This window comes from Lactuca serriola, chromosome 3, assembly GCF_051521515.1.
Source record: "Lactuca serriola cultivar US96UC23 chromosome 3, Lser_US96UC23_V15, whole genome shotgun sequence".
Classification (NCBI taxonomy): domain Eukaryota; kingdom Viridiplantae; phylum Streptophyta; class Magnoliopsida; order Asterales; family Asteraceae; genus Lactuca; species Lactuca serriola.
The window spans coordinates 78,770,984-78,797,703 of NC_136410.1; the positions used below are offsets into that span (position 1 = coordinate 78,770,984).

At 34.6% G+C, this 26,720-nt stretch overlaps 2 protein-coding genes across 3 annotated transcripts; both read right to left on the reverse strand.

Annotated features, from left to right (window-relative positions):
* Positions 1–15,096: 15,096 nt before the first annotated feature.
* On the reverse strand, positions 15,097–17,598 carry LOC145092719 (LEAF RUST 10 DISEASE-RESISTANCE LOCUS RECEPTOR-LIKE PROTEIN KINASE-like 1.1). The gene is made up of 3 exons (XM_079030695.1): positions 16,649–17,598; positions 16,521–16,553; positions 15,097–16,426 (listed from the first exon to the last, which is right to left on the reverse strand). Exons 1-3 carry the CDS (start codon positions 17,394–17,396, stop codon positions 15,258–15,260), a joined length of 1,950 nt encoding a protein of 649 aa, XP_078886821.1. The 5' UTR covers positions 17,397–17,598; the 3' UTR covers positions 15,097–15,257.
* A 1,630-nt stretch (positions 17,599–19,228) lies between these two features.
* Positions 19,229–22,420, reverse strand: LOC145092721 (nicotinamide adenine dinucleotide transporter 2, mitochondrial-like). 2 transcript variants are annotated; one of them, XM_079030699.1, is made up of 9 exons: positions 21,854–22,420; positions 21,112–21,204; positions 20,781–20,887; positions 20,627–20,678; positions 20,418–20,530; positions 20,210–20,304; positions 20,042–20,130; positions 19,800–19,894; positions 19,229–19,721 (listed from the first exon to the last, which is right to left on the reverse strand). In XM_079030699.1, exons 1-9 carry the CDS (start codon positions 21,918–21,920, stop codon positions 19,596–19,598), a joined length of 837 nt encoding a protein of 278 aa, XP_078886825.1. In that variant the 5' UTR covers positions 21,921–22,420; the 3' UTR covers positions 19,229–19,595. The 2 variants fall into 2 exon arrangements, with proteins under 2 accessions (XP_078886825.1, XP_078886824.1); XM_079030698.1 differs by having other exon boundaries at positions 19,229–19,729; positions 21,854–22,408.
* Between the last annotated feature and the right edge of the window lie 4,300 nt (positions 22,421–26,720).

A 26,720-nucleotide genomic window follows, 5' to 3' on the forward strand; every position in this document is an offset into this window, starting at 1 on the left:
GTAAGTTGAAAGTAACTATGCACTCACTTAACTTAGGTGAATGACTGGTGATTTTGGCAGAGCTTCGCCTAACACCTTTATCTTTTCCTCTAACATGACCTAGGTTCACATTACTAACTCTTAGTCTAATATTCCTTATGACTAATGATAGTCTAGATTCCTCACTAATCCCAATGTCTACATCAAGATCTATCAAGTAAGGAACAACCAGGTAGGATCATATCGGAGGTAGGGTCCGTTTGGTATATATAGTATACTGTTTGGAAATCCCGCTTTAAACACCTCACTAAATTTAGCCTAAACATCATCCCCAAAAGTAGATCAATCAGAAACCCTAGGAGGCATGTATAATTTTCGGAATTAACAATGAACTAGGGTTATGATACATACCTTGATTGTTATATTGTAATAACAATGAAATCCTTGAAGATCTTGAACTTTAAGAGCAAGTGTCACAAGTGTAACATCTCTAACAGCTCACAAACACACAACACAAGATGATGAGAGGAGAGAGGAAGAGGAAGCACTAGAATTCGGCTCTTCTAGGGTTTGGAAGCATGTGGCCGAAATCTCAAGGGGTTGGGGCTCTTTATATGTTGTTGGTTGCTTAGAGCCAAAGCTAGGATTTGCTGAAGAAAACCCTAATTTCCAACTTAAGGCCTAAGCAGCCCATGGACTCCTCGTCCCTTAGGTCATGGACAAAAATTCTAGGGCCTCCCTAGAAGCTTTCGTCCATCCCTTCTAGGATGGTCCAAGAGCCCAAGTCCACAACTATTAATTAATTGCTAAACAACCCTTGTACTTTTAATTAATTCCTTTAATCCTAAAATTAATTCCAACTTAATTTCTGAGTAAATATTAATTAATAATATGATTTCTAATTAATATATTATTTCATAATATATTAATAAATCATTTCCTATATTAATTTATTATTCCAAATAATAAATTCTTCCTCTTTCTCAATATGTCATCATGTCTAGTTGCTATTGTGAAGGCAACCCAAAAGGACTGTGCTACTATCAATTCCAGTACATACCAATTATAGTTATGGGGCTTAGACACCTAATCCAACACAAACGACCATAACTTTTGCATAAGATCTCCATTTTTGACGTTCTTTATATCCCCAAAATCCTCTCGACAAGCTCTACAACTTTCATTAAGGTCTCAACCACTAATCCCCACTATAACTAAAACTCATATTTAGATTGGTTTAGACTGTTAAAGTTCGTGAGAAATTCATAACTTATTCATATGAACTTCTTTCTCGACTGTCTTTATATCGACGGGTTAATATTCATGAGATCTTCAATTCTTGTTTAGATTGTTTCAGCTATCAGTCAACGGAATTGAATTTCGATTTATGTGCTCCTACTGCTGCACCAAAACTTTGAAAAATCATAACTTCATCTCACAAAGTCAGATTTGGACGTTCTCTATATGCACTCTCTCGGTTTAACAATTGCTATGACTTTTATTTAGATCACTTAGGTTAAAAATTAATTTAACAAAAATTCACTTTCTTTGATATGTAGAGTCGTGCCAATTTAATCGTGAAACTTCGAACAAGCATAACTTCTTCATACGAAATCGGATTTCGACGTTCTTTATATGTACCGAATCCTTGTCACATATACTATAACTTTGGTTAATATTATTTATCCTTAAAAATCTTCTATCAAAAATTCATTTTTAATGCTTATTATATCTTAATTGACTAGCTCAAATCTGCAGGTGTTACATATCTCCTATCAACACCAGCACCACCTATAACCACCACCACTCACCACCAAATATGATACTATAACTAGAATATGAAACTCAAACCCAAATCTGATACTAGAACATAATTTGAAAGCTATAACCAACATCAAATCTTAATCTAGAACCTTTAATCAACAATGATTTTCAAGATGAAATCTCAAACCTAAATTCATTCATGAAATCCTTCCGGCTATGCAAAATCCGGTGACTGAGATGTAGAATTGAAACCTTAGATTTGTGTCTTGTCTTCTTTCTCAGCTATAGAAACCACTACCTGTTACCACCAGAGAAGAAGGTGACAGGAGAAGAAAAGAGAGTTGTCGGAATATAGATCTATAAACAAAGTGTTGATCTAAATCTAGAGGTAAAAGGGTTATTGATTGTGTACCTTAAATCACACTTTTGAATATAGAAAAGAGAAGAGAAGATGGCGGTGAAGGAAGTCGTTGATGGTGTATGCTAAATCTCAATTCGAAAGGAGATGTTGATACAAAATAAATTATAATTAAATTAAAAGTAAATTAATGAGGACAATATAGTCCTTTTATGTCTCGTAAAGGATACAACGTGAAAATTTAAACTAAGAATAGATGAAATGTGCAATTTGTAAACAAATGAGGGGCGGTCCCTAACAAGCCTGCAAGGCACGTGGGGCACTTAAATGACAACCACTAATGACAATGGGAACTAATCATGCAAGGAAATGAATGATAGGTTTTCTAGGTTACAAACAAGAATAATTACGCAGCAGAATCATAATCATATTATGGTTACATACAACCTAGAAGTCTATGGCTTTTTCTCAAGTTATAGAAACATACTTATGAAACAAAATACTAACCTATGTAAATCGAAAATTACAAAGTTAGAACACACACCTTTTGAAAAAATCGAATAATGAAAATAACTCTTTTTGAATCTCCTTTAGAAAGCAAGCACCAATAGTGTGGATCTATATAATTCACACTCAAAACCCTAGAACACTAGAAATCAAGAGGAAAGAGGAGGAAGGGAGAGAAATTCTGTTCCCCACCTTATGAAAGGTAAAAGCCTTGAAATTTAGGAGCCAAAGGGGTCTATTTATAGTTAGGGAATCTCCAGTATGAACCCTGATTTGAATAATAAAATAATCATATTTTATCTACTCAACGTAGTTATCTTTATCAGCTTCAGGAGACTTCTAGAAACCCTAAAACCTTTTCAAAAATAGCCCATACATGGATGGTTCTATAATTGTTTCTTTTGTTCAACAATTCAACACTTGCACCTTCAAAAACAGTCACCCATCCTTGGATTTCTCTCGCTCGAGCACGCTTAACTATAGAGTTCTTATAGGATCTGTTCCCCACATCATATGGGAATTAGAACTAAGCAGACCTTATAAAAGGGTGTAGATACCTTCCATGTCATAACGCATTTTAAAGCGGTGAGGGCAGCAGATCCATAAGAACTCTGCAATTAAGTGTGCCTAGGGGAGAGCAATCCAGGGATGGGTGAACCCCTGGGAAGTTTTTGATTTGGGAGTTCAAAGTTGACAATATTGTGATACGTGCCAGAGGGGGATATTACATAAAATGTTGGCCCTAAGATAAGCGATCAGTTATTCTTTCGTTCTAGAAGATATCATATATATCCTTTGGGATAATTTCCTTGAAACTAACCCAAAAAAAAGTTTGTGTAAGACGAATTTAGCCCAACTAAAACCTTTCAAAACTAAAATATAATTTCATAATCCAGTAGTTCTGTCTCTTAGCTTTCCAGTTACTAGTTGCACACATCTATACGATTTTTCTATAATTTATTTTAAGTTTTGCAAAACAGCATGTTATAGCATCTAAAACTAGTCCGGTCTGTGAAAATCACACTTTTCACCCTACCTACATCCATCAACAGGTTTAGGAAAAAACCATGGAGTTCTAGACTCAATTTCTGAACTTTGGCATTGATCTTGCCCAAATCTGACCTTCCATGAATTTACTATGATTTTTACAAAATCTAGACAAATTACGAAAAAACACATAAAATCATAACTTTATGTTTTGGATTTAGGTTAGCTTCTTAACCCATTAAGCCCTCAAAAAATCGACCAAACAGTTCGGGAATAAGAACTTTAAAATAATTATGAAGTGTGATGTCAAAATGGTCATTTTGTGATTCAAAAAATCCCAACTTTAAAGTATATTGCCCAAATGAGAAACATCAAACTTAGGGTTTAGAGTTTTTTTCCTTGCTCCAACAAACACATGGATAAAAGAGGGACACCGCCCACTTCCACTACAGAAAGGTGGCCAGTGGTGGTCTACGGTGGCAGCCATGGCAGCCGACGATGGGGATGATGGCTTTTAGTGAAAATCGAATAAGAAGAAGAAAGAAAAGAGGTATATTGGCTTACCTGGAAACAAGAGGCACCATAATCCACACCCCAACACCACCATTAGCAATCATAGCAAGCCTTCCAACAGCCTCATCCCTCAATCCAACCTTCTCTCTCTCTCCCTCTCTCTCTCTCTCTCGAATCTTCTCTTTTTCCCGCTCCTTTCCCACTCTCGATCTAGCTCTCGACCGCAAACCACAAAAACACACACGACACTTGCTTTGGGCTCCTAGGTTAGATTAATTCAAGCTTAATGACAACCAAAACAAAGAGACGGTCGATCAAGCTGAAACATGTCCAAAAATATGGATCAAAAATCAAAAGTTCAATATTAACCCCCAACTATGCCATAAAGACACTAATTACGCTAAAAACAAATCTCCATACATAACAAGTTTCTACTTGAGGACTTTCAGCTCCAACTTTCTTTTATGATTACAAAACCTTCAAATACTTATATCTTGATTACTTTAACCATTAATTATTATTAAACTTATTTATTTATTTGTATTCATACCAATATCCCTATATTAAGTTAATAAAAAGAATATTAACATACTGGAAATCGAGATTACATTTGCCACCCAGACACAAAGAATCAGTTTGAAATAGGTTTTTAAATTGAAGAAAGACAATTTGGGAAATTGGTGAAACATAAAGCTCGACTTTTCACAAAAGTTTTTATAATAAAACAAGGAGTCGATGTTTATGAAGTTATTGCACTCGTAACACGACTTGCCACCGTCAGGCTCATTCGTGACTTAGTAGTTCAACATGGGTAGGTTGTCCACCGTCTTGATGTCAAGTCAGATTTTTTCAATGGAGATTTCATAGAGGAGGCCTATGTCACCTAACCAAAAGGATATGTTGATAAAGCACATAGTCACAACATGTTTAAGCTTTACAAAGCTCTTTATGGTCTACGACAAGCTCCTCAAGCTTGGAACATTCGTTTGGATAAAAGATTCAAAGGGATTAGTTTTACAAAAAGTTCACAAGACGCGAATGTTTACAGAAGGAACTCAAAATGCAAAATTCTTATTGTTGGTGTATACATCTATGACTTGATTATTAGCAGATTGAATACCAACGACATTACCAAATTCAAGGAACAAGTGAAAAAGAAATTGATAAGAGTCACTTGGGTTTATGATGTGTCTTTTTCTGCACTAGTTTAAATTTATTATTCCAATCCAATCCCAACTAGTTCTAACACAATATGCAGTGTACCTAATCATGAAGTAATCTAGTACAAGGTAAGAAATGGTATCAAACTCTTGGGGAACGAGTATGATTTGATTCACAAAATAAAGTTATTTAATTAAAGTAAAGACCTAAAAGTAAAAGGGGTTTTTTTAGATTATCAATTTTAATAACTAACAACTAGAAAAAAAAACTAAGAAGAGTTTTTAGACAATATGTTTGAAGTATTTCCACTTATATTACAAATTCTCCCTCTTTCCTATGGTTGCTTTCTTAGTAGTGCAATGAATTTAACAAGTTAATTGCCGATTTATAATGTGATTAGATATCTTGGTCTAATTAACTAATACTAATAATTATAAGCAAACTATCACAATGATCATGTAATTAGCTAACTAAATAATCAATTAAATGCTTCAATTATGAGAGACTTAATCTACTGATTCCTTATCAATGGTCATCATAGTTCATCGAACCATAGCATGGATATCTAATACTCTCTTAAACATTTAATTTAACGATTTTATTACCTAACCCCGAGATTTGGTCCATCTTTGGTCATAATTACCAAGGTCTTGGACAACTATGACTCAAATTAACAAATTCATATTGGTCCTCTAAACTCTATAACTCAGGTAATAAAGATTAAAACTTTAATACATAAGGTGAACGATAAAAAAACATAATAAATAAATAACTTAATAAATTTTAAACTAATAATCAATCCATATTCAAAAGGGGTTCATCAATCTAAGCAGAAGTAAAGGGGATTAGCTCGTAATCGAATCTAGAAAACAAGAAGTTATAATGAAATTGCAATATAATGAATATAAATGAAAACCCATTTGAAATCTAATGATATAGATGTTCGATCTTCAAACACAAAATTCAATTGTGTTCTTCAGCCTTGAAAACGCTTTTGAACTTCTAAAATTTGTAACTTTGAATGTTTCTCGAGCAGGCACCTCTTGAAATGAATGAGGAGGTATATATTTATAGCTTATGGAAACAGGGATATCGCGACATGAGAAGCTCATTTCCGCATCGCGAATTTGGAAATTCCGAGGTTTTACTAGTACTCTAAATGTTGTGTCGTGTCGCTACTTGTAGATATCGCGTCACGATTTTTTGTTTTTGGCTTTATCTTAATTCTTAATCCTTATCAGTTCTGTTCAGCTCAAATCCTTTCCTTTTATCAACTAGCTATGAATTTATCTACATTTTTTCAATTTAAAGTTTATTAAGTAGCATTTATCTATAAATACAACATTCTAGAATATTTTGTTAAGATAACTACCTAAAATATATTGCTAATTATGACAATATCAATTTACTTTCTTACTACCTTGGAATCAAAGTATCGCAAAAGAAGTGGAGAATATCTTTATAACTAACAATTTTTATAAATAAGATTTTAGAGCAATTTAGGTTGCTAGATTGCAATCCAGCAAAATCACCAATGGAACCTAAAGTTAAGGAAGGATGAAGTTAGTTAAAAAAAGGTGACCCAACCAAATGTAGTCGAGTGGTGGGTTATTTGAGGCACTAGACTCGCACTCGTCCTGACTTGTCATTTTTTATTGGATTTGCAAGTCGTTTCATAGAGTAACCGACCACTTTACATTTCCAAGTTTTGAAACACATCTTACGATATGTGAAAGGAGCCATTAACTATAGACTCAACTATGAAATAGGTTGTGAAATTGAAGACTTGGTTAGTTTTACAGATAGTGATCTTGGAGGTGACCTTGTTCATAAAAAGAGTACAAGTGGGATGATTTTCTATCTTGGAAGGAATATGATCACTTGACAATCTCAAAAGCAAAAGATTGGTCTCTTGTTCACATGTGAAGTTGAGTTTCTAACAAACACAACAATAGCATGTCAAGCCATTTAGCTTTCGAATCTCGTAAAAGAGCCCACGAGACATCAAATCATGTATATCACTTTGTATGTGTTAACACGTTGCCGCGCGTGTATTAAACAAGTAAATTATCACTACTTGTTGCACTAAAAATATAGCATAGGGAAGCAAGGTCGAATCCTCAGGGACACAACCTAAAACTCAATGCCTTTTTGCATTAGGCACATCTAGTCAAAACATAAATTATAAAATGGTGTTTTAATTGTAAACTATAAACTAAAATGTAGTGATATTAAATTAAATGAAAGTCAATAATAAAAACAATTCCAGTTCTACTGCAACTTTCCTCATCTTGCAACTGATCCATATTTGATTATTTGAGATGCGTTCTATCTAAGCTGGTACTGAGAAAAACTAACAAGCTCTAGTAATTTCTCTTTTACCTAAACTAGTTAATCAAAACAAGCTCTTCAATTAACCCTAACTTTTTACTATTCAATTAAATAAGCTCTTAATTAAATCAGAAAAGTTGCATTAAGTTCTTTGTAAAATTCCTAGCAATACCCCATACTTCTCACAAACTCGGAAGCGTGAAGATATGATTTTTACAGTTTATACCAGAGTTAAATCCCAAAACGGAACCAATCTGATACTTGTTACTTTTACCAATTTATTAGAGCAATTACGGATTCTATTAATTGATTAACTAGAATGATAAAACCCTAGCTAGGTGATCAGACTAACAAGAATTCAAATCAAACATTCATTAAGCTCAAAACTGAAGAATCTAGATAGAAACACAAATTGAAAACCAGATCTAATGATCAATCACATGAAAAGTACTTGTCTTATGCGGAACTGAAAACTAGGGTTTAGCCAGACATTGCCAAAATCTGATAAAAACAAATGAAAAGAGACATCAAACAACTAATCTTACTAATCTACTTGAAGGAGATGATCCACAGTCTTCAGATCTTCCGAAATTGATGAAATCAGAGAAGAAACGCCTCCAAAATCGTATTTTCGTTGTCTGGTACCTCTGGAATCGCCAACTTAGGTTACTAGAAGGTTATAAGGTCTATTTATACGTCCAGGAGCAAAAACGATGTGCATGTGATCGCATGTATCAAAGATGCGATCGCAGGTTTTGAAGAAAACGCGTCTCATGCCTTTTTAATGAAGTAGGATACCATTTTGGCACTTTTTGGCCAACCTGCGATCGCAGGTTTTCATTTTTTGCTTCCGGATGAATTTTTGGCACTAAAAAACCTCGAATCCAAGTTGCGACCTAACCTGTAATCACATAAAGGCTCCATGCGATCGCATAAAGGCAACCTGTGATCGCATGTTGTGCCTAAGATGTCTGAAATTTCGTCTACTTTTCAGATCATTTTGAATCGCCTCAATTGGGGTTACGATTCTCGAGATATGGTCAAAATACTGACAGGGGGTCAAAGCTGCCAGCAACATCCTTTAACTTTAGATTGTATATTCTATCTTCGTGTGATCAATTCAATCGAATGTTTCTTGACCAAAGCATCTTCCAATCATTCCACAACATATTCCATAAGTTCTAAGCTCCATTTTAAGCTCCATACACACATCCAACTGCTCCTAAAGCACTGCTCCACTCAAACTATCTGAAATTGACATAAAAACATGAGCAATACGGGAATTCTTACGAATTACATGAGCTGAACATTATTTAAATAAATGAAATGCAATTGTACAAAATATGATACTAAATAATAATTAAAACTACCCTAAAAGATGCATAAAATTACATCTAACAGTATGTCAATAACAAGTCAGTAATTACGTTAATGAAAAATCTTGTGTTTTGTGGTCGAAGGAAACACATTGACATACATTGTCACTTTATATGAGAATGTGTTGAATGTAGGCAAATTATAGTGCATTATGTCAACTCGAAGGATCAACGAGTGGTCATCTTTACAAAAAATTTAACATACGTGAGGCACGATAAAATGCAAAAAATAATCGACGTGACAAATCTCGAGCCAAGTTTGGCTTAAAGGAGAAATTGTGAGTTCAAATTCAACTTGGTAGGAGTACCAAATTCCACATAGCCACTTTTTGACAATGGAAACTTCTTATATTCACATGGTGAACACAATAAAGTGTAACGGTTAGTTATAGTAGTTGGTTTAGCTATAAATATAAGCTCTAAGCCTCTAACATAAGGTGTAAGACACCACAAAATAGATAGTGTTAGAGAGTAATACTTAGAATGAGTATTAGCCTATAAGCTTGTTTTTCCTATATTTAGTGTGTAAGATCTTTCTTTTGTTTCAGAATAAAAATGAGCATAGAGGCTTGTTTTTTCTTTGTGATATTAAGGTTGTGTTTGGCATGCCACAACTAGCTGATAAGTTAGCTTATTTTTCGAGTTTTTTTATGTTGTTGTGTTTGGCAAGTCAAAAGTAGCTTATAAGCTAGCGTTTTAAAAAGCTACTTAGACTAGCTTTTTACAAGTTTTTTTTTAATTTTCCAAATATACCCCTTAATTAATTATAAAAACATATTCTCTTAAATGCGCCCTTTTATTAGGGATGAGCAGAAATGGGTACCTGGCCATATATAGTAGAACCGAAACCGAAACCGGCAGTTCCTATAAAGTTGGAATCGAAACCGGAACCGGTTACATCAGTTATTAAAATTTTGGAACCATCCCAGAACCACCGGAACCGGTTCTGGTTCCGGACCCACTTAATAAAAACTTTCAAACTATTTTAAGCTAAAAATCATTAAATCCTTAGCATTTGTCCATTTAAAGACCTCATAAACATTGTTTTTGAAAAGTTTCAAACTTGTTGTTTAAGAGCAAGCCAAAATACTCGAGCCTTATAAAGTTTTCAATTGAAACATTGAGCTGAAGTGAGCATGAACAAAGGCACGTTCTCCATTTATAGACTAAAGAGTCATTCATACGTTTGTTGCACCAAGCAATCTGGGATAATCTTATTCTCTTTATAATCCATTTTTGAGCGTATCTAAAGCACACAACCACTAACTATTAGTTTTGTTTACTATTAAACTAAATACAATTACAATATGATTTGACTGTATATCTTATTAATTCTTAATAAATCTTGACATCTTATTGAAAAAATTAAACCAACTTCAAGGACTTGAGCTTTATGTTGATATAAACAAGCTAAATAGTCTATTTGTAGAATTGTTTAATACTTCATATTAATCTTGTCGTCATATATGTAAATCCTCAGGAATAAATCTTCGTGTTTCATTGCTCTTTTTATTTCGGGATTGAAATCATCTCTAATCTTCAAATATTATTAAAAGAGAACCTTTAATTCATCAATGAATCAATCAAGGCCTTTGATTGTATTTCAATCAAATGATTTTCACCATTAGATCAAATTGATGACATCATTTTATCAAAATAGAATTCAAACATTTAATTATAGAATCTTTAAATTTACCAATTACATTTCAATCACAATTACATTAAATTATGGAATATTTAATTATAAAATATATTCATATTTAATTATAGAATCTATTCATACTTTCGAAAATATATTTCACAATTCGGGCATAATTACATTTAATTGTAGAATCTTTAAAATCAGCAATTATGTTATCAATTAAAGCATATCATTCTATTTATATATCAGACATCAGTTTCTCCATAAACCTGGCCAAAAACATGAATAACCGCCTCCATCTTTCTCTTCTATTTTTCTCTTAAACCAGAATTCCCTAATCCTCTTCTTCTTCATGTCAATGGTTGTGCTTCAATTGATGTTTTGTGTGTTCATAACAGAATGTAGCACCATAAGGTGGTTCCTTTTTCTCATGTATTCTTAGAATTTGCTTATTGCCTCTTCCTTGCATCTCCAATTATCACACCTCTGTTTTGGCTTCACACAAATCTCTACAAACTGAAGCAAGCATCTCCTTTAAGACATCTTTTGACGATCTATGTCATCATTAACCCTAATTAATATTGTTCATAATTTAATTCCATTATTTATAGTTTTTAGCTTCAAAATTTAAACTTGATTAGTTTTTCTTTTTAAAAAAACTCATTAAATAAGCATATCAATAATTATGTTATCTTTAATATATATTAAAACAAAAATCTTATGATATCATCTGAAACAATCTGGGTCATTAATTGCATTTCAATCTTATGTTTTCCACCCTTAGATCAAATTGGTGACATCATCTTCCCTAAATGGAATGTATTTAATTCCAATAAAAGTTTTCCAATTGTCAAACAAAATTAACTTAAATCCATTGAAATAGAATGTATTTAATTTTAATAAATTTCCCCTATTTTAAATCTTGAATTTTCGGTTATAAAAGTTTTAAAATAGTCAACTTTAAAAACATATTACTGAAAACCATTTCAATTAAGACATTAAATATCAACCATTAATATAAATCCATTTATATTAGCAAACCATTAATATAAAATCCATTTTTATTAGGAAACCATTAATACCAAAAAATCATATTCAAATTATCACATACATATACGATTCATCCTTGAATTTGCGGCTCACACTTATTTTCGATCGTTGCTTTTCTTCAGACCTTCTCCTACAACATCATTCTTATTGTTTATCACTTCCATCATCATTATCTGCTTCAATCACTCATTATTGTGCACTAGAAGGTCAGTACCTTCTTTCGCGTTTTTATATTTTTTTGATTATTTTTTGTTCTCGTATCAAATATACGTATTCATATATATTTTGATATTCTTTGTCACAACTTACATGAAATCGATTAACGTCATTCAATCTAGATTAAGTCAAACAAAACAAAAATGTATAATTTTTCATATTAAATTCTTAACCTATTAACTTGGACTCGATACTCAACAACCTCTACAAACTGCAATAGTTATGTGATTTTTTTTACAATTTATAGCAACATAATTATCATGAAAAAAGAACTTTTAATTTAAACTACAACTTAGTTTTTTATCGGTAACAACAATATACAACACTTAATATCAACATCATTTCCTACCGGTTTCTCTAAATATTAATACATGAACCATATCAAAAGTAGGCTAAGAAGTTAGAATCTAAACTAGGAATAATCTTATTTCCTTGAATATCATATTTACGGTATTATAGAAATTTTTTATTTGATTGTAGAATCAAATTGCATAATTACAATTAACATTGTTTTTATTAAACTTTGTATGTAGATATGAAACAACAATAAGTATATTTTTGAAGGAACATTGTTTAAAATAATTTGTATAATCTAAATACATGTTAATTTAGTTCATTTCTATACTTTCCTGTAACATTGGATTTTTTTGTTATGTTACATTCAAAATATGGGTTATTAGAATAATCACCTTAGGTGTTTGAAGAAATGTCTCAAAGAATCTGACACAAGTTCTCTACGCTTACCTCACAACCATGTATAAATTTTGGTTTTTTTTTCTAGATTTTTAGCATCATGTGTTTTTTATGTTTGCAACTTTGTAGTGTTACATGTTTTTTTGTCCCATCCTCATGTTTTTCTATCTCTGATAGGGCTTCATTTTTTTTATTTATTGTAAACTATCGATTCAATCTATGTCACTTTGTTATGACTTTTATCAACGTGATAAGATTTTAATAAATTGTCAATTTCTTGATCTTCTAGAAAAAGATGTTCTAACTGGATTATCATCTATGACCGTGGTATTCTATTTTGTTGATGAAGCGATCTATGATTTGGTCATGATGGTTTTTACGGATTATGTTTGGACCGATAATTGTTCTTGTCATCAAAAAAATACATCCAACAAAAAGTGAAAGATAAATTTTTAAATTAATACCATCATTTAACTTTAAAGGATTTTTTTCAACTTTGATGGCATGTAACAGGGTTTTGGCTGAAATTTTCAATTTTGTCGGCATATAACAGGTTATGACTTAAATAATGATATTAGATATATGGGCAATCAGGTTTTCTTCAGTTCTTAAATTATTTTGCAGAAAGTTGTTCAATTTGGAATTATTGATCTCGCAAAAGGCAAGTCTCATGTCTCTTTTAGCATATCCATTGAGTTTAATAGTTTATTGTTCATATTTGTTTTTTTTTTTTTAAAAATGTTAAATCTTGTTTTAGTGAATGCAAGTCAGTAGGAAGTAAAGGTGTAAGAAAAGAAAAATACTAAATATGGGATGATCATGGTTATTTCAAGCCAAAATAAAATTCTAAAGTAACAAATGCTAAATTTAAAAAGATAAACACTTGTAATGCATAATACATATTATACTTCCCAAATAAGTAACCAAAAACTAACCTCATCCCCAAATAAATTACATATTAACTAACATCAACAAATTATGATTATAGTGTTGATTTTTAATTATACATTATAGAGAGTCGGTTAATATGTAGTCATTATTTTTATATTCGTATCGGTTTTGAACTACAAAAACTATATTCAAATAATAAAAATGAAATGTAACATATACGATGGTAATAATGCAAAAATAACCTTCAAATTTGGTTTGATACAAAAAAATAGTCTAAAACTTATTTATAAAAGCAACAAGAAATAACAACGAACTTTCAAAAAGAAATGAGAAATTGTAACTAACTTTTAAAAATTATCAAGAATGTATAATATAGGATGATAATAATGCTTAAAAACACCAATTTTACTCTGATGCGAAAAAAAGTAATTTTATATGAAAGTATGATTGCAGTAATACTAAAAGAACCTATATGTTTTTTATCTGATGCAAAAGTGGTCGAAACATACTTCTAAACTGGCAAGAAATAGCAATGAACTTTTAATTCATCTTGAATAACCATTTAATAGATATATGTGAAAGATATGAATACTCAGCAGTTAAGACCATAGACCTTACTCAAACGTCCGCAAATGTCTTGAAGTAAGCATTCATTTTTCCATTATTTTATCATTGTCATAAAATAAAAATAAAAAATCATCATTTGTTTAAATTGTTTAATTCGTCTCATAATAACAAGTAAGTTGTGTGCCAATTATGCATTTTAACATTTTCAATGAGTTATGGGCAATATCTAAATCGAGCAAGCATAAATGTTTTTATATTTCTTTGTTAGAGTTTTTTTTTATATTTAATACTGTATGTGTGTGTGTGTGGGGGGGGGGGGGGGGTATGTGGTTCATTTCAAATAAACATAAATAAGTTGCTATTTTTTTAAAATAAACAATTCTATTTCGCAATATAACCATAAAATAACAATGTATTTTGAAAGTACATTGTCAAACTTTGGATTATACTTGCGTAGACCCGTTTTGCGCATGGTTAACTATATGTAGCTGTTTCCGGTGTCACAAGTAAAAAAGGTTTGAAGGTACTTTGTGTCGATGAAGGTCGTTCAACTAATAAAACAAAAAATATTGTCTACAAAGAGGTCATTCAACGACTATATATATTTACCAACCTCAGTGTATTTTATACACATTTCAATAATATCAATAACCCTGATTTTTTTATAATTATTCTGCAATATCTATATATATTTATATTTTATTTATGCGTTTCCCGCGTTTAACGTCGGTCATAATCTAGTTGAATAACAAACTCCATAATCCCTATTCTACGTCCACAAATAAAATAGTGTAATATATATATATATATATATATATATATATATATATATATATATATATATATATATATATATATCAATTTCGACGGGTACCCAGCGGATAGCGGTTCCGAAAAGTTGAGAACCGGAACCGCTTAAGGCAATTCTAGTTCCGAAACCGGTGGTTTCGAGGCGGTTCCGGTTCCGAAAGCGGTTACTTTCAGCTATTGGTTAGTTTTTTATTTAACAGCTTTTTCAACCGGAGAGAATGTAAGATCTTTCTTTTCAGAATAAAAGTATCTTTGAACCCAACAAATGATGCATCTTATTTACATTCATTTTGCTGATAACATGAAAACTTTCATATTTAGGGCATAGAAACGATGGAGAGAAATAGAACAGAAACGTGTTCCTGAATATACATGACGATTCTTGGTTCTGATACGACTCTTCACTGGGAATCTATCTAATGCTTAGTGTAGTTGACACGGTGCTTTCGCTATGCCATTCACCGGTGACGGAGACTGGCGAAGGCAGGAAGTCTTTCAACAAAACCGTCTTATCACTGGTTTCAGACGGTGTTGGCGGTTTTATAGAATCAATTCTCCCTGGGGCTTGAATATCCTCCAACACATCCAACACCTCACTCATCGTAGGCCTCATTTCTGAATAATACTGTAAACACTGAAAAGCCAACTCTGCCACTGATGTTATCATCCTCATGATTTCAGCATCTGAATCGGATCCTAGATCCGGGTCTATCAATTGATCTAACGCACATCGTTGTATCCTGTTCAAAGCTAGATCAGCCAAACTAATCTCATCTTGTGACCTGCTTAAATCGACAGCCACCATGGATGATATTAGTTCAATCAAGACCACTCCAAAGCTGTAAACATCACTCTTATCCGTTAATTGGTAACAATGGTGATATTGGGGATCCACGTATCCTGGGGTTCCCTGAGGAGCTGTAGACACATGAGTGACATCATTCGGTAAGAGCCTTGAGAGCCCAAAATCTGCTACCTTTGCACTAAAATTATGATCAAGAAGAATGTTACTTGTCTTCACATCTCGGTGTATGATTTCAGAGGCATGAAGGTACACTAGAGCTCTGGCAGTTTCAATGGCAATGTTCATTCGTAATGGCCATGGTAGTAAGCTTGCATTTGCTCGGTTTCCATGGAGGTGATCAGCAAGTGTCCCGTTGGAAATGTACTCATACACAAGGAGAAGTTCATGGCTTTGTCTAGAAGTGCAACCATAGAGCACCACAAGGTTGGGGTGGCGTAATCTGGTGAGGATTCTAATCTCATTCACAAATTGTTGGACTCGTTTGTAGCTGTGCTCGTAAAGTCTCTTCACTGCAACTTCTCTCCCATCTTGGAGTTTACCATAGTAAACAGCTCCAAAACCTCCATTCCCTAGTTCCAGAGAAGGATCAAAATTCTGGGTGGCATCTTCCAGTTCCGTATAGGAGAAAACAGAGACACCGAAGAAAATACTACCATCTTCAACATGTGGTGATTTGCCCTTTGATGAAAAATAGGAAAAAGGGCTGTTCTTGTACCGACACCAGATTATGGAGATGACAATAAAGAGGATGATGATGAAAGCAGATCCAGCAAGAACTAGAGCATGAAAATATATCACCTTCAGGTAAAATTCTGTGTGTATGCATTTATATATTCAGTAGTAATGCATTGGATGAAAGAGGTAAGTTACCTGGGATATGTTTCAGTTTTCCGAGTGGGTTTTCTGTAGCAAGAAAACAACAAAAGATAAGTTATATATGTTTAGACCTATCAACTCATGTATACCCCGAAATAGAGAAAAAAAAAAGGTGTAAGTACCTTTTTTGACGCCTAAACACTGAAACTGTCCATTGGGGGCATGACATTGTCCGTCTTTCTTGCGACATTTATCGCAGGAACTTGACAATTCAAATGTAATAGAGAATTGAAAACTGAGAACGGAAAATATGTTGGTTTTGTCGGGTACTCTAGTGGTATTCCATTGCAGTTTCACAGGTAGCCGTATTACTTCACATGTAGGTGGGAGGTCACTTGGAAATGTTGTATCACTTATGTTATACTTATAATAGAAATTGTATGGTTTGCATTTGCTGTATCTATTGTAAGTAGATTGGTTAAAATAAGCAACCATTTCCTCAGCATGATTGGTATTGTTGCTGCATTTGTAGATATTGGTGAAAGGTGTGATTGAACTAGAATACATAAGAGGACTTGGAGAAGTGAAATTATACTCAAGTGCCTCACACTTTTTATCATCTACAAGTTTTTCAAACTTTTTGTTAAGGACAAGGACCAGGACGGATGGACGAGAATGAGATCTATAGTTGCCGCCAACCTCATATGAATCTCCTCTGAATTCCAGATTTGTACCATTTGAAGTACAATTGACCTTAATCAACCCACACTTTGTGTCATTGGCGTTATAAAACGGGTAACTAAATGGTTCCAAATTTGGGCAAGTGAAACTTTTTGGGCAGATAGGAATGGAAGTGTTGTGGTTTGTAGCAGAGTGAAGGACAGGTAGACATGAGAGAAGAAGTGACGCAAAAAAGAATACGAAAATCATTTCAAATGTCTAAACAAGAAAAAGGTAGTTAGACACTTGCTATATATATCACCTGTGTTCTTGAGACTCTATTGTATGTGTTTTCTAGGTGTATGTGTTCTGTAAAGGAAGTCTTTGCTCTTTGGAACAGTTGGGCTGAACGATGTGAGGTCTTACGTAAACATTTAATAAGCTTCCTCACTCAAAGACTCAGCTAATTGCACCAACGTGAATGCCAAAAGGATAGATATCCATTATCCAATCACTTTTGTAATTTTCTTCTTTATGAAAAAGACCTTCAAGACTTTTGAGTCACCCTTCTCTTCTCCTCCAATCATCCTTAACCCTTTTCTAACGCCAAAATATCATTTGGAAAATTATATGTGGTTCCCATTTATGCGACGTCTGATACTTTTCAACTCATCATAATGGCATAATCCAAACCGACGAATAAGACATTTTTAGAAGTTAACACAATTTTTTCTTAAATTTCCAATATCACATCATCATATAAAAAAGTTATGTACTTTTTTACCGATAGAAATATTAATTAGACCATGAAGTTGACCTTAGGATGAGTCTACTGTTGGACCAATCGGTAAAGTTGTATCTCTGAATCAATGGAAATAACCCACTTGAAGAAAGCTATCAAGGTATAACATAAGCTTTCACATGATTATTTGTGTTTTTACAGCATCAAGGAAATATGAATAAATTAAGATGGTTTACCATGTGGTTGACTTGAAGTTTCAATTAAAACCAACCAAGTCTTTTAAACAAGTGGACTGAAATTTTGATGAAATACTCCTTTACCGATAAAGACAAACTATAAAGACCAAGTCCATGGTACTTGCTCCACTAGCAGTTATCATTTTGCCTTCCTTTGAAACACCAAATCAAGAAGACTAATTAATTTAATGAAAATGTGAGAGAGGAAACATCTATTGCTAAAGTTAAAGAAAATATATTAAGGGGAGTAAAAGATACCGGTGGATCTAGAATGTTTGCAAAAGGAGCCCGAAGTATACAATTTGATTATAGTTTTTATTTTGAAGGAGTAAGATTTCACTTTCAAATGTTAAGTAAATTTTTTATATAAATCTAAGCTAAGGTGCAAAGACACCATTTTCAGTTATGTTTAAAGTCTACATAAAAAAAGACACATGGTATTGGGGTTGGTGTTGGTGGCGGCCGAGGTGGCAGTGGTAGTGGTGGCAACGGTGATGGCGACATTGGTGGTGAAAAAAAATATCACATATGATTAGAACTTGGAACTAAGAAAATGTCTTCCAAAATCAAAAGTTGTTTTTTCTATTTTTTGGAAAAAGAGGTCGAAAACATTTTGTTTTCTTGTCTTTTATCTTCTGAAAAGCAAAACAAACAGTCGTTTCTTTAAATAATTTTCCACCACAGACATAAAAGGTTGGATTTTTTTTTCCAAAACACAAACACCTTTAAATCTTTAATGTTTAACTTAACTAAATACACAAATAATTAAATTACATAACACATTAAAACACAAACACCTTTAAATCTTTAATGTTTAACTTAACTAAATACACAAATAATTAAATTACATAACATATTCAGAAAAGGAGATGATTTGTACACAACAATTTTTCTCCATATATAATAATTGATGCTTTAAATAGTTTACTATATAACTATATAATGCATAAATTGTTATATATGACAAAAAAACACTGTTGTGTACGAATCCCTTCCATTCAGAAAATTAGTTAATTAGTTATTGTAGATGTTAAACTGCTCTTTGAGTATCATCACTTACGCTTTTATGGTAATGCTTCCAGTCAGGTAGGGTCGCTCTTAAACATTAATGTAGTAACAAAATCTGGAAAAAAAATCTACATTTACTATTATTTTTCTAAAAATATCCTCAAGGGGAAAAAACACTTTTCTGAAACTCCTAATGAGGCTGCCGAGACTTAAACTCGACAAGTCTATCATAGAGAAACAACAATTAGCAACTCCCCCTAACAGTGCTCCTGGACTACTATTGGACTCAATTTCAGACTCCCATAATTCAATAACATGATCTCCAGACCTTCAGCTTTCATCAAATCATCATCATCATCATCATCATATCACGTCTCAGTTTTAGATGGGTTTTCACGAGGTGGAATGATACCCTGCAAGAATCTGCTAATCATCTCGTAGCTTGTAAATGTAATAACAGCCGATGGAGTCGTTCTCAAAAGATTAGTCGCACACCCACGGTAGAATCCCGCAACGCCTTCTTTGTGAAAAACTTTCTTCACACAATCGACCACACCCTTGTAATGGGTCCCACTGTTTCTTACTTGCCCTTGTTCCTGAAGCCTTGACCTAATCACCTGAGGTTCCAATATATATTACTTCTTCCAAAATTGCCCCCAAAAAGAAAACGGAAGTAATCAAAATTACCTCATGTGGGTAAGTCATTAGGGACGCAAGTACTTTGGACATTGAAGAGGCGACTGCAACTTTCCCGGGGCTTAGCTTGTTTGTAGTCGTATTATCTGATCACTTGAAATAGATACAATCAACTTTATATTAACTCCATCTCACAATTAAATGACTAAATTACCCTTCAACTACAAATTAACTTTGACAAAAAAAAGGGTAATGTTTTTAAGTAAGTTGCGAAAGGACTATTTAGATTTTACCCCTTTGTGCCAAGTAACATTTGAACTTCTCATAGGCAGGAAATTGAATAGCAACGTGACTAATTCCAGCAAGAGAAGGTAAAAGCCCACTGTCAAAAACAAAAAATACAAACTTGCATAAGTCGACAAGAATTCGATTTTTGTAAAGGTACAAGTCACGAAGCATACCTGTACCACCCTCGGAAGCCTTCCTCCTGTATAATTCTTCTCAAGGCTGATAATATACCCGTATAAGGAACCACACCTACTCTCATTCCTTGTGTCTAAAACAAACATCACACAATTTTTTTTTATCATCATTTCAATGTCCACAATATTCTTTTATTTTGTCATTTATTAATGTAATATATACATTTGATTGACAATAAAAACATACTTGCAATCTTGTCTTGACAACCCACAAGGGATTTGTGGCAATTGATGTGGCTGCACCAGCACCCGAAGCAGCTAACATGTTGGCACCAAAGCTAAGATGCCCATTGCTATCGGCTGCATATAAAAAAAAAGGAAAAAACATATTTTAAATCGAAAAAAGCATATGAATTATATGTATGGAGAAGTTTGAAGAGTATTAAATGGAAAAACCATGTGAATGAAGAAGAAGCTCTTTGAGGTGCCCATAAACAGCAAAATAAACCTATATTGAAAAATCAAAAATGAGAATAGTATTGATGATTATAACAACATGTAAAGTTAATTTGGTATATTGTAATGTTAATAGTTATTAGTTAATACTCACAGCCCAATTTGGAAGTAGAGCAGCTAATGTTGGTGAAAGGCCTCTGTATATTCCTCTTAACCCGTCTTTTCTTATAATGTTTTGTAGACTTGTGACAATGACACCACCTGAGAAGACAAAAAGAATATCACTCACAAGCTACTGTTTTTTTAACGAGTGTTTCCTTTTGACTTAATACAGAAAGCATAATATATAGAGACAAGATAGGGGAATAAGGTTTTCCTCATTAAGTACAAACTTTCCCTCATTTATTTTTTCCTTTCGTTTCTAAACATAATATATACGTATATGTAAACTATAATAAGATAAGAATAGAAGAGTTTTAAACTACCTTTCTGCCCGGGAGGTACTTTGGGCAGCCCGTGAACTTGGAGTCTTGTCTTGATCACATCTAATGGACACACAAAAGTGGCAGCTATAGCACCTACACAACAACATGAAATCTATCTTATGATCTTTTAATTATTCGAAGTCAAAATAATCAGATTTTATACACTTAATCTTTCTAAAAATGCACATTCAAGGGTGTTTGGCTTAGCTTTTGTGTGACAAAAGTCCTTTTTGTAAAAGAACTTTTTACAAAAGTTATTTTTTAAAATGTGTTTGGATTGACTTTTGAATGGAAAAAATCAAAAATTAAAGTGTTGGTTTAACTTTTATATGTAAAATGACAAAAAAGGACATGTTTAGGGTTAGATGAGGGGTATATTAGTAATTTAATATTTTTAGCTGGTGAAAAGTTAGGAAAAATCAGGTAATCATGACTTTTCCAAAAGACTCAAATTACTTGGAAAATTATTTACAAAAGTACTTTTCCTTTGCCAAACATACTTTAGAAAAAGATAAAATCAAAATTCACTTCACCCTCAAGTACAAACAAGAGGAGAAAAAATTATATCTTTCTCAACATTCAAACCTACATTAACATTACATATATGGGATTGATTCAACAATGCTGAAATTGAAGGTGAAAATTTCTTGCTTAGAGTGGCAATTTGTTGCATAAGGGAGCTAAAATCAGACGATAAAGAATCCTCTGGTAGTTCTAACAAAACCTAAATTGAAGAATATACCTGCGGAGGCACCAGAAACGGCGTCGCAAATGATATCTCTACCGTTCCGATGCTCCCCGGCCGTCATATCATCAAATTCCGAACAACAAGATCAAAAGGAGAGTGTCTCCTCCAAAACGCACAAAAATCACTGAACTTTCACTCGAATTTTGCAATTTCAAGAAAACCCAGATGGAATTGAACACAAGCGTTGCATAAAAGCCTACATTTATGCGAAGAAATTGAGGGCGAATGACGTATTTAACAGTTTGGTTGGAGAAGAAGAGGTACTTCTTTTTCCGACTGAATAAAAAATCCTCCGATTTAGAATTCGTACTTTGATCCAATATCTTAAAATTGAATTATAAGTATTGTCAATAAATTCAGTAGTGAATGAATGAGATTGATGGCGTGATCGGGGGGTCCGCCAGGTCGGAGTTCTTTTGGGTTTGTGGATGAATTTGAAGTCGGTTGTGCTGTTTCCGCTTTGCTTTGTAGGTGGTGTCCAGTTCCTATTCCACTTTTAATTCGGCTTTAATTCCATTTCCACTTCGAATTTTAGCTTTTTATTCGAGTTCGATCGGCTATTCCGATTTTGTGGTCGACTTTGTGACGAATTTTGTGTGTCTCTTTCAAAGCAACTAATTCTTTGAAATGTATATTCCCTTTACTTTATAATAAATAAATCTATGGTTGAAGTATCTCGATTTTTAGTTTGTAGCTCAGCATGGGTGAAATTATTTTATAGTTTTCAGCAGGGGGAATCATATAAGAACAAATAAATAAGTGTTACAAATTGTATATGGACTTAGCCCTACTATATACAATGTACACTAATACACAACCATTCAAACCGACCGAAAATCAGAAAATAGAGAAGACATGAGTCCCTAGATGAATATATCAACATGTTGAAGATTAGAAGGAAGTTGTAGAACCGGAATCTGTCTAGTGGCGAACTTATCTCGCACAAAAGGAATGTCCATCTTTATGTGTTTCATGCGCCGATGTTGTACAAGATTAGTTGATAAGTAAATTGCGCTAACATTGTCAAAGTAGACAATGGTGGCCTTCGTTACGCAATAGATTTTGAAGCCATTATGTCTTTGCCATAGCGTTGGCAAAGCCTTTGTACTCGGCTTCAATACAAGACCGACATATATCCACATGTTGCTTTGAGGACCGTGATCTAAGATTTTAACCAAGATATACACAGTATCCACTAGTCGACCGAAGAGAGGTACGACACCCACCGGCCACCCCAGTCGGCATCAGAATAAACGATCATGCATGTGAATGTGAAGTTCATGGTCAATGGTAATCCGTATGTAGCACATGATGCATTGGAAAACATTCAAATGAGGCTCTTTGGGAGGATACATATATAGATAAATTTGTTGAAACACAAAGGATATGTTTAGACGTGTGAAAGTCAAATATTGAAGGTCACATACTAGACTGTAGTATAATGTGATGTGACATCCCTTATTTTCTCGGTCCGAATAGACTGTTTTATTTATGCTTGTATTAAATCAGAGTGATCTTTATAAATGCAGAATTGGTTTCATAAAAAGTATTTCCGAAGAAAATGTTTTTCTTTGATTATTAAAAACTTGGGATGTCATAACTGATACAAAACATACGCATAAACGTAATCATTACAGACCTTACATTAACTAAACTCCTCGAATCTCTCAATGGATTATGCCTTCGTACCGCTACTTGTAATACAAAGAAACTGAGTGAGTCAGGATTGAGAAAACTGGTGAGAACATAAGGTTTTCAACATACAAATATTGTAATTATATATTTTTCACAATAAACAAATAATCCCGATCACCCATTCTCATTATTCTTACTCTCAAATCCTTAATGCTAATCTCAAGAGACCCACCCTAAAGGATTTATGTGAGTAGACAATACTACTTCGAGGATTACGTAGCAATATGTATCAATAAGCCAACCCAGAGGGGGATAGAGTACCCAAACGAACAACTTTCATTTTCCCTGAAAGATGTGATCATTAATACCTACAGGTGGCGAACCTGCTAGTGCTCCACTGGACTACCTAGAATAGTCGGCCGTCGTTACCTATACCCTGTTAGATGAGTGGTCCAGTAATACAATGTATGACCTCTCACCATTATTTCATTTTTTCCGAAAACCCATTACTACCTAGCCCTTTATTTTATCTTCCCCAAAACCCTTCATGTAACGTCCCAAATTCAAGGCCAAAAATTTCTTTAAAAAAACATTACTAAATCATAGTGTAAAGCTATTCAAACATACAAAAAGGATTTATATGACAAATCATAGTTTCATTAACAAATCGCTTATTTAATTATTAGAGTAAAACATCCCAAGTTAACTTGTCATGGTGTGTGCACTGCAACCCTCCCGAGCTCCTTTTTTGAAAATCGGATACCTGAAACCAAAATTGAAAACCGTAAGCACGAAGCTTAGTGAGTTCCCCAGATACCATATACCATACAACCAATTGATCCAAACATTCCATACTTAGCCAAGCGCCATACATAATCAACATACCATAATCAAGTAAGGTGCTATGTGCCAAACATAGTATTGCTAAGGTGCTATGTGCCAAACATAGTCTGGTGGTTGTGCCACGGGTCGCACGTGGTCTTCCTGGTCCAGCCTGGGGCCATTCCTTGGGTCTTACAGACAGGTGCCAAGGGCCACCCCCTAGTCTTTCATGCAAGTATCACAAAGACAACTATACATACTACTCTACTAGGCTACTCCGCATATAGTGTGCCAGGAGCCACCTCCTGGTCTTTCATACACAATGGCATATAGTGCGCCAGGAGCCACCTCCTGGTCTTTCATACATATGGCATACAGTGCGCCAGAAGCCACCTCCTGGTCTTTCATACATATTGCCTAGGGCTAACCCCTGGGTCTTCCTATCATACATAATAACATACTGTGTGCCAGGAGCCGCCTCCTAGTCTTTCATGCATAATGCCTAGGGCTAACCCCCGGGTCTTCCTAGCATACATAAACTAAATGGGCCGACATTGGTGCCTTAGACCCATATAAACAGTGAGGAGACTCACCTCGCACTGCTGAACTTTATTGATAATCCTCTGGCTGTTGCCCGACCACTTTTTGAACCGCTGCTCCCCTAGCTCTCCGAGCTACTAATACCAGTAAAACGCTTAGTTCCAAACTGAACTCTAGAAGTCAAACAAATTCAACTATGGTCAAAGTCAAAGTCCTGGTCAACCTTCAAGTTGACTCGAATCGTCAAGTCAACCCATAGACTAGTCGAGTCCTTAACTCAGAAACTCCCATAACACGACTCAACTCGCCGAGTCACCCCAAGACTCGTCGAGTTCAACGATCTCTGAGTCCCTTCCTGTCCAACTCACTGAGTCACCACTCAACTCACTGATCTGCGTCTTAACCAGAAGAGGTTGGGGGGTTCTGCAACCTGACTCGTCGAGTCCAAGAACAGACTCGCCGAGTCCTAGAAAATCTTCAACAGACTCGCCGAGTTGTTCTTACAACTCATCGAGTTCCTGTCTATATTCATCCAAATCGCCGAGTCCATACATGTGACTCGCCGAGTAGCTTAAGCTCTTAATCCATACAGTGGTTTTTCGAGCCATGCAGGGGCTCCAAACTGTAGATCCACTCTTCTAAGGCCCATCTTTCATGTAAAGTTGCAAACTTTATGTGAAACCAAGATGTTGTAGGCTTAAAACATTCTAGGGCTTGGTTTTGTGACAAGCATACTTCACCAACACACCAAAGACTGCTGCTTTATGGGTTTCTAGGCCAAGACAACCCTAGATCCGAAGTTCTCTTTGCTCACAAAGGCACAATACACGAATTGGCCTTGGAAATGGCCCAAAATGACAAAATCTAACTAGGAAAGGGGATCTAAGTGAATAACAGCCAAGGTATGAGCTTCATACCTTTCTAGGATCTGAAATGACACACCAACACAGTGTCCCCTGCTACTTCTTGAATCACCCAAAGTCTTCCTTCTTCCTTATAGTTTTAAATCACTCAAAAATGGCAAGAGAAGCTCAATGACACTCAATGGCTGCTTAGGGTTTCGAGTGAAGTTAGAGGGAGTGATGGAGGCTGGGGTGAAGGCCTGAAATGATGCTTAAATAGGGCACTAAGCCCGAAAATTAGGGTTTTCCAACCCAGACCTGACTCGCCGAGTCGGTCACTTAAACCCCGACACGGGTCCCACTCCAACTCGCCGAGTTCACCCATGGACTCGACGAGTTGACCCCTTTAACTTAGGGTTTTCCTTTCCTTTCTTGGTCTTTCTGATTCTGGGTGTTACAACACTCCCCCACTTAAACTAGACTTCGTCCTCAAAGCCTGTCACGGCCAACTACCTTACCATCTGGTCTCCACTTACCACAGGGTACACACTCCACCCCTTTCGATCCAAACCTTGAAGATGCCATCTTCAGAATAACCCGTTACATGCAACCTTCGAGTACCACACTTTATCCAACCGGTAATCTTACCAATACTCTTGATACACCTACCCTTGATTCGCAAGGGGTTTACTCTTTCACCCTACACTGTCACTGGCCTTTCTAAGGCACTTTCCACAAGCAACAATCTTCCCAATTTCCTTCGAGGACCAATCCTCTGCCGAAACCGCAATCCCGGCCACTCCCAGTGCCGGCCGTCAAACCAGTACTCATGGAATGATCCCTATACAATGCTCTAATATTGAAAGCTCCACCCAATCGTGAGAATTCAGACAATCCTTCGGGTAGCAGATTCCTTTCTGCTACGTTTTGGGCTCAGCTGAGAACGGAGTCACCGAGCCAAATCCTTTACCCTAAGATCATTCGATCCCACGATGAGTAGTTTAGCATCACCCGATCAGCTC

What these genes read in the sequence shown, in the direction of transcription:
- LOC145092719 (XM_079030695.1), bottom strand. Translation starts at nt 17,396, where the DNA reads ATGATTTTCGTATTCTTTTTTGCGTCACTTCTTCTCTCATGTCTACCT. An exon ending in GTGTTTAGGCGTCAAAAAAG is followed by an intron (nt 16,554 to 16,648) that starts GTACTTACACCT and finishes TTCTTGCTACAG; the next exon opens with AAAACCCACTCGGAAAACTG. An exon ending in AAAACTGAAACATATCCCAG is followed by an intron (nt 16,427 to 16,520) that starts GTAACTTACCTC and finishes TTCATGCTCTAG; the next exon opens with TTCTTGCTGGATCTGCTTTC.
- LOC145092721 (XM_079030698.1), bottom strand. Translation starts at nt 21,920, where the DNA reads ATGACGGCCGGGGAGCATCGGAACGGTAGAGATATCATTTGCGACGCC. An exon ending in GCTTCTTCTTCATTCACATG is followed by an intron (nt 20,531 to 20,626) that starts GTTTTTCCATTT and finishes TTTTATATGCAG; the next exon opens with CCGATAGCAATGGGCATCTT. An exon ending in ATGTTACTTGGCACAAAGGG is followed by an intron (nt 19,895 to 20,041) that starts GTAAAATCTAAA and finishes TCAAGTGATCAG; the next exon opens with ATAATACGACTACAAACAAG.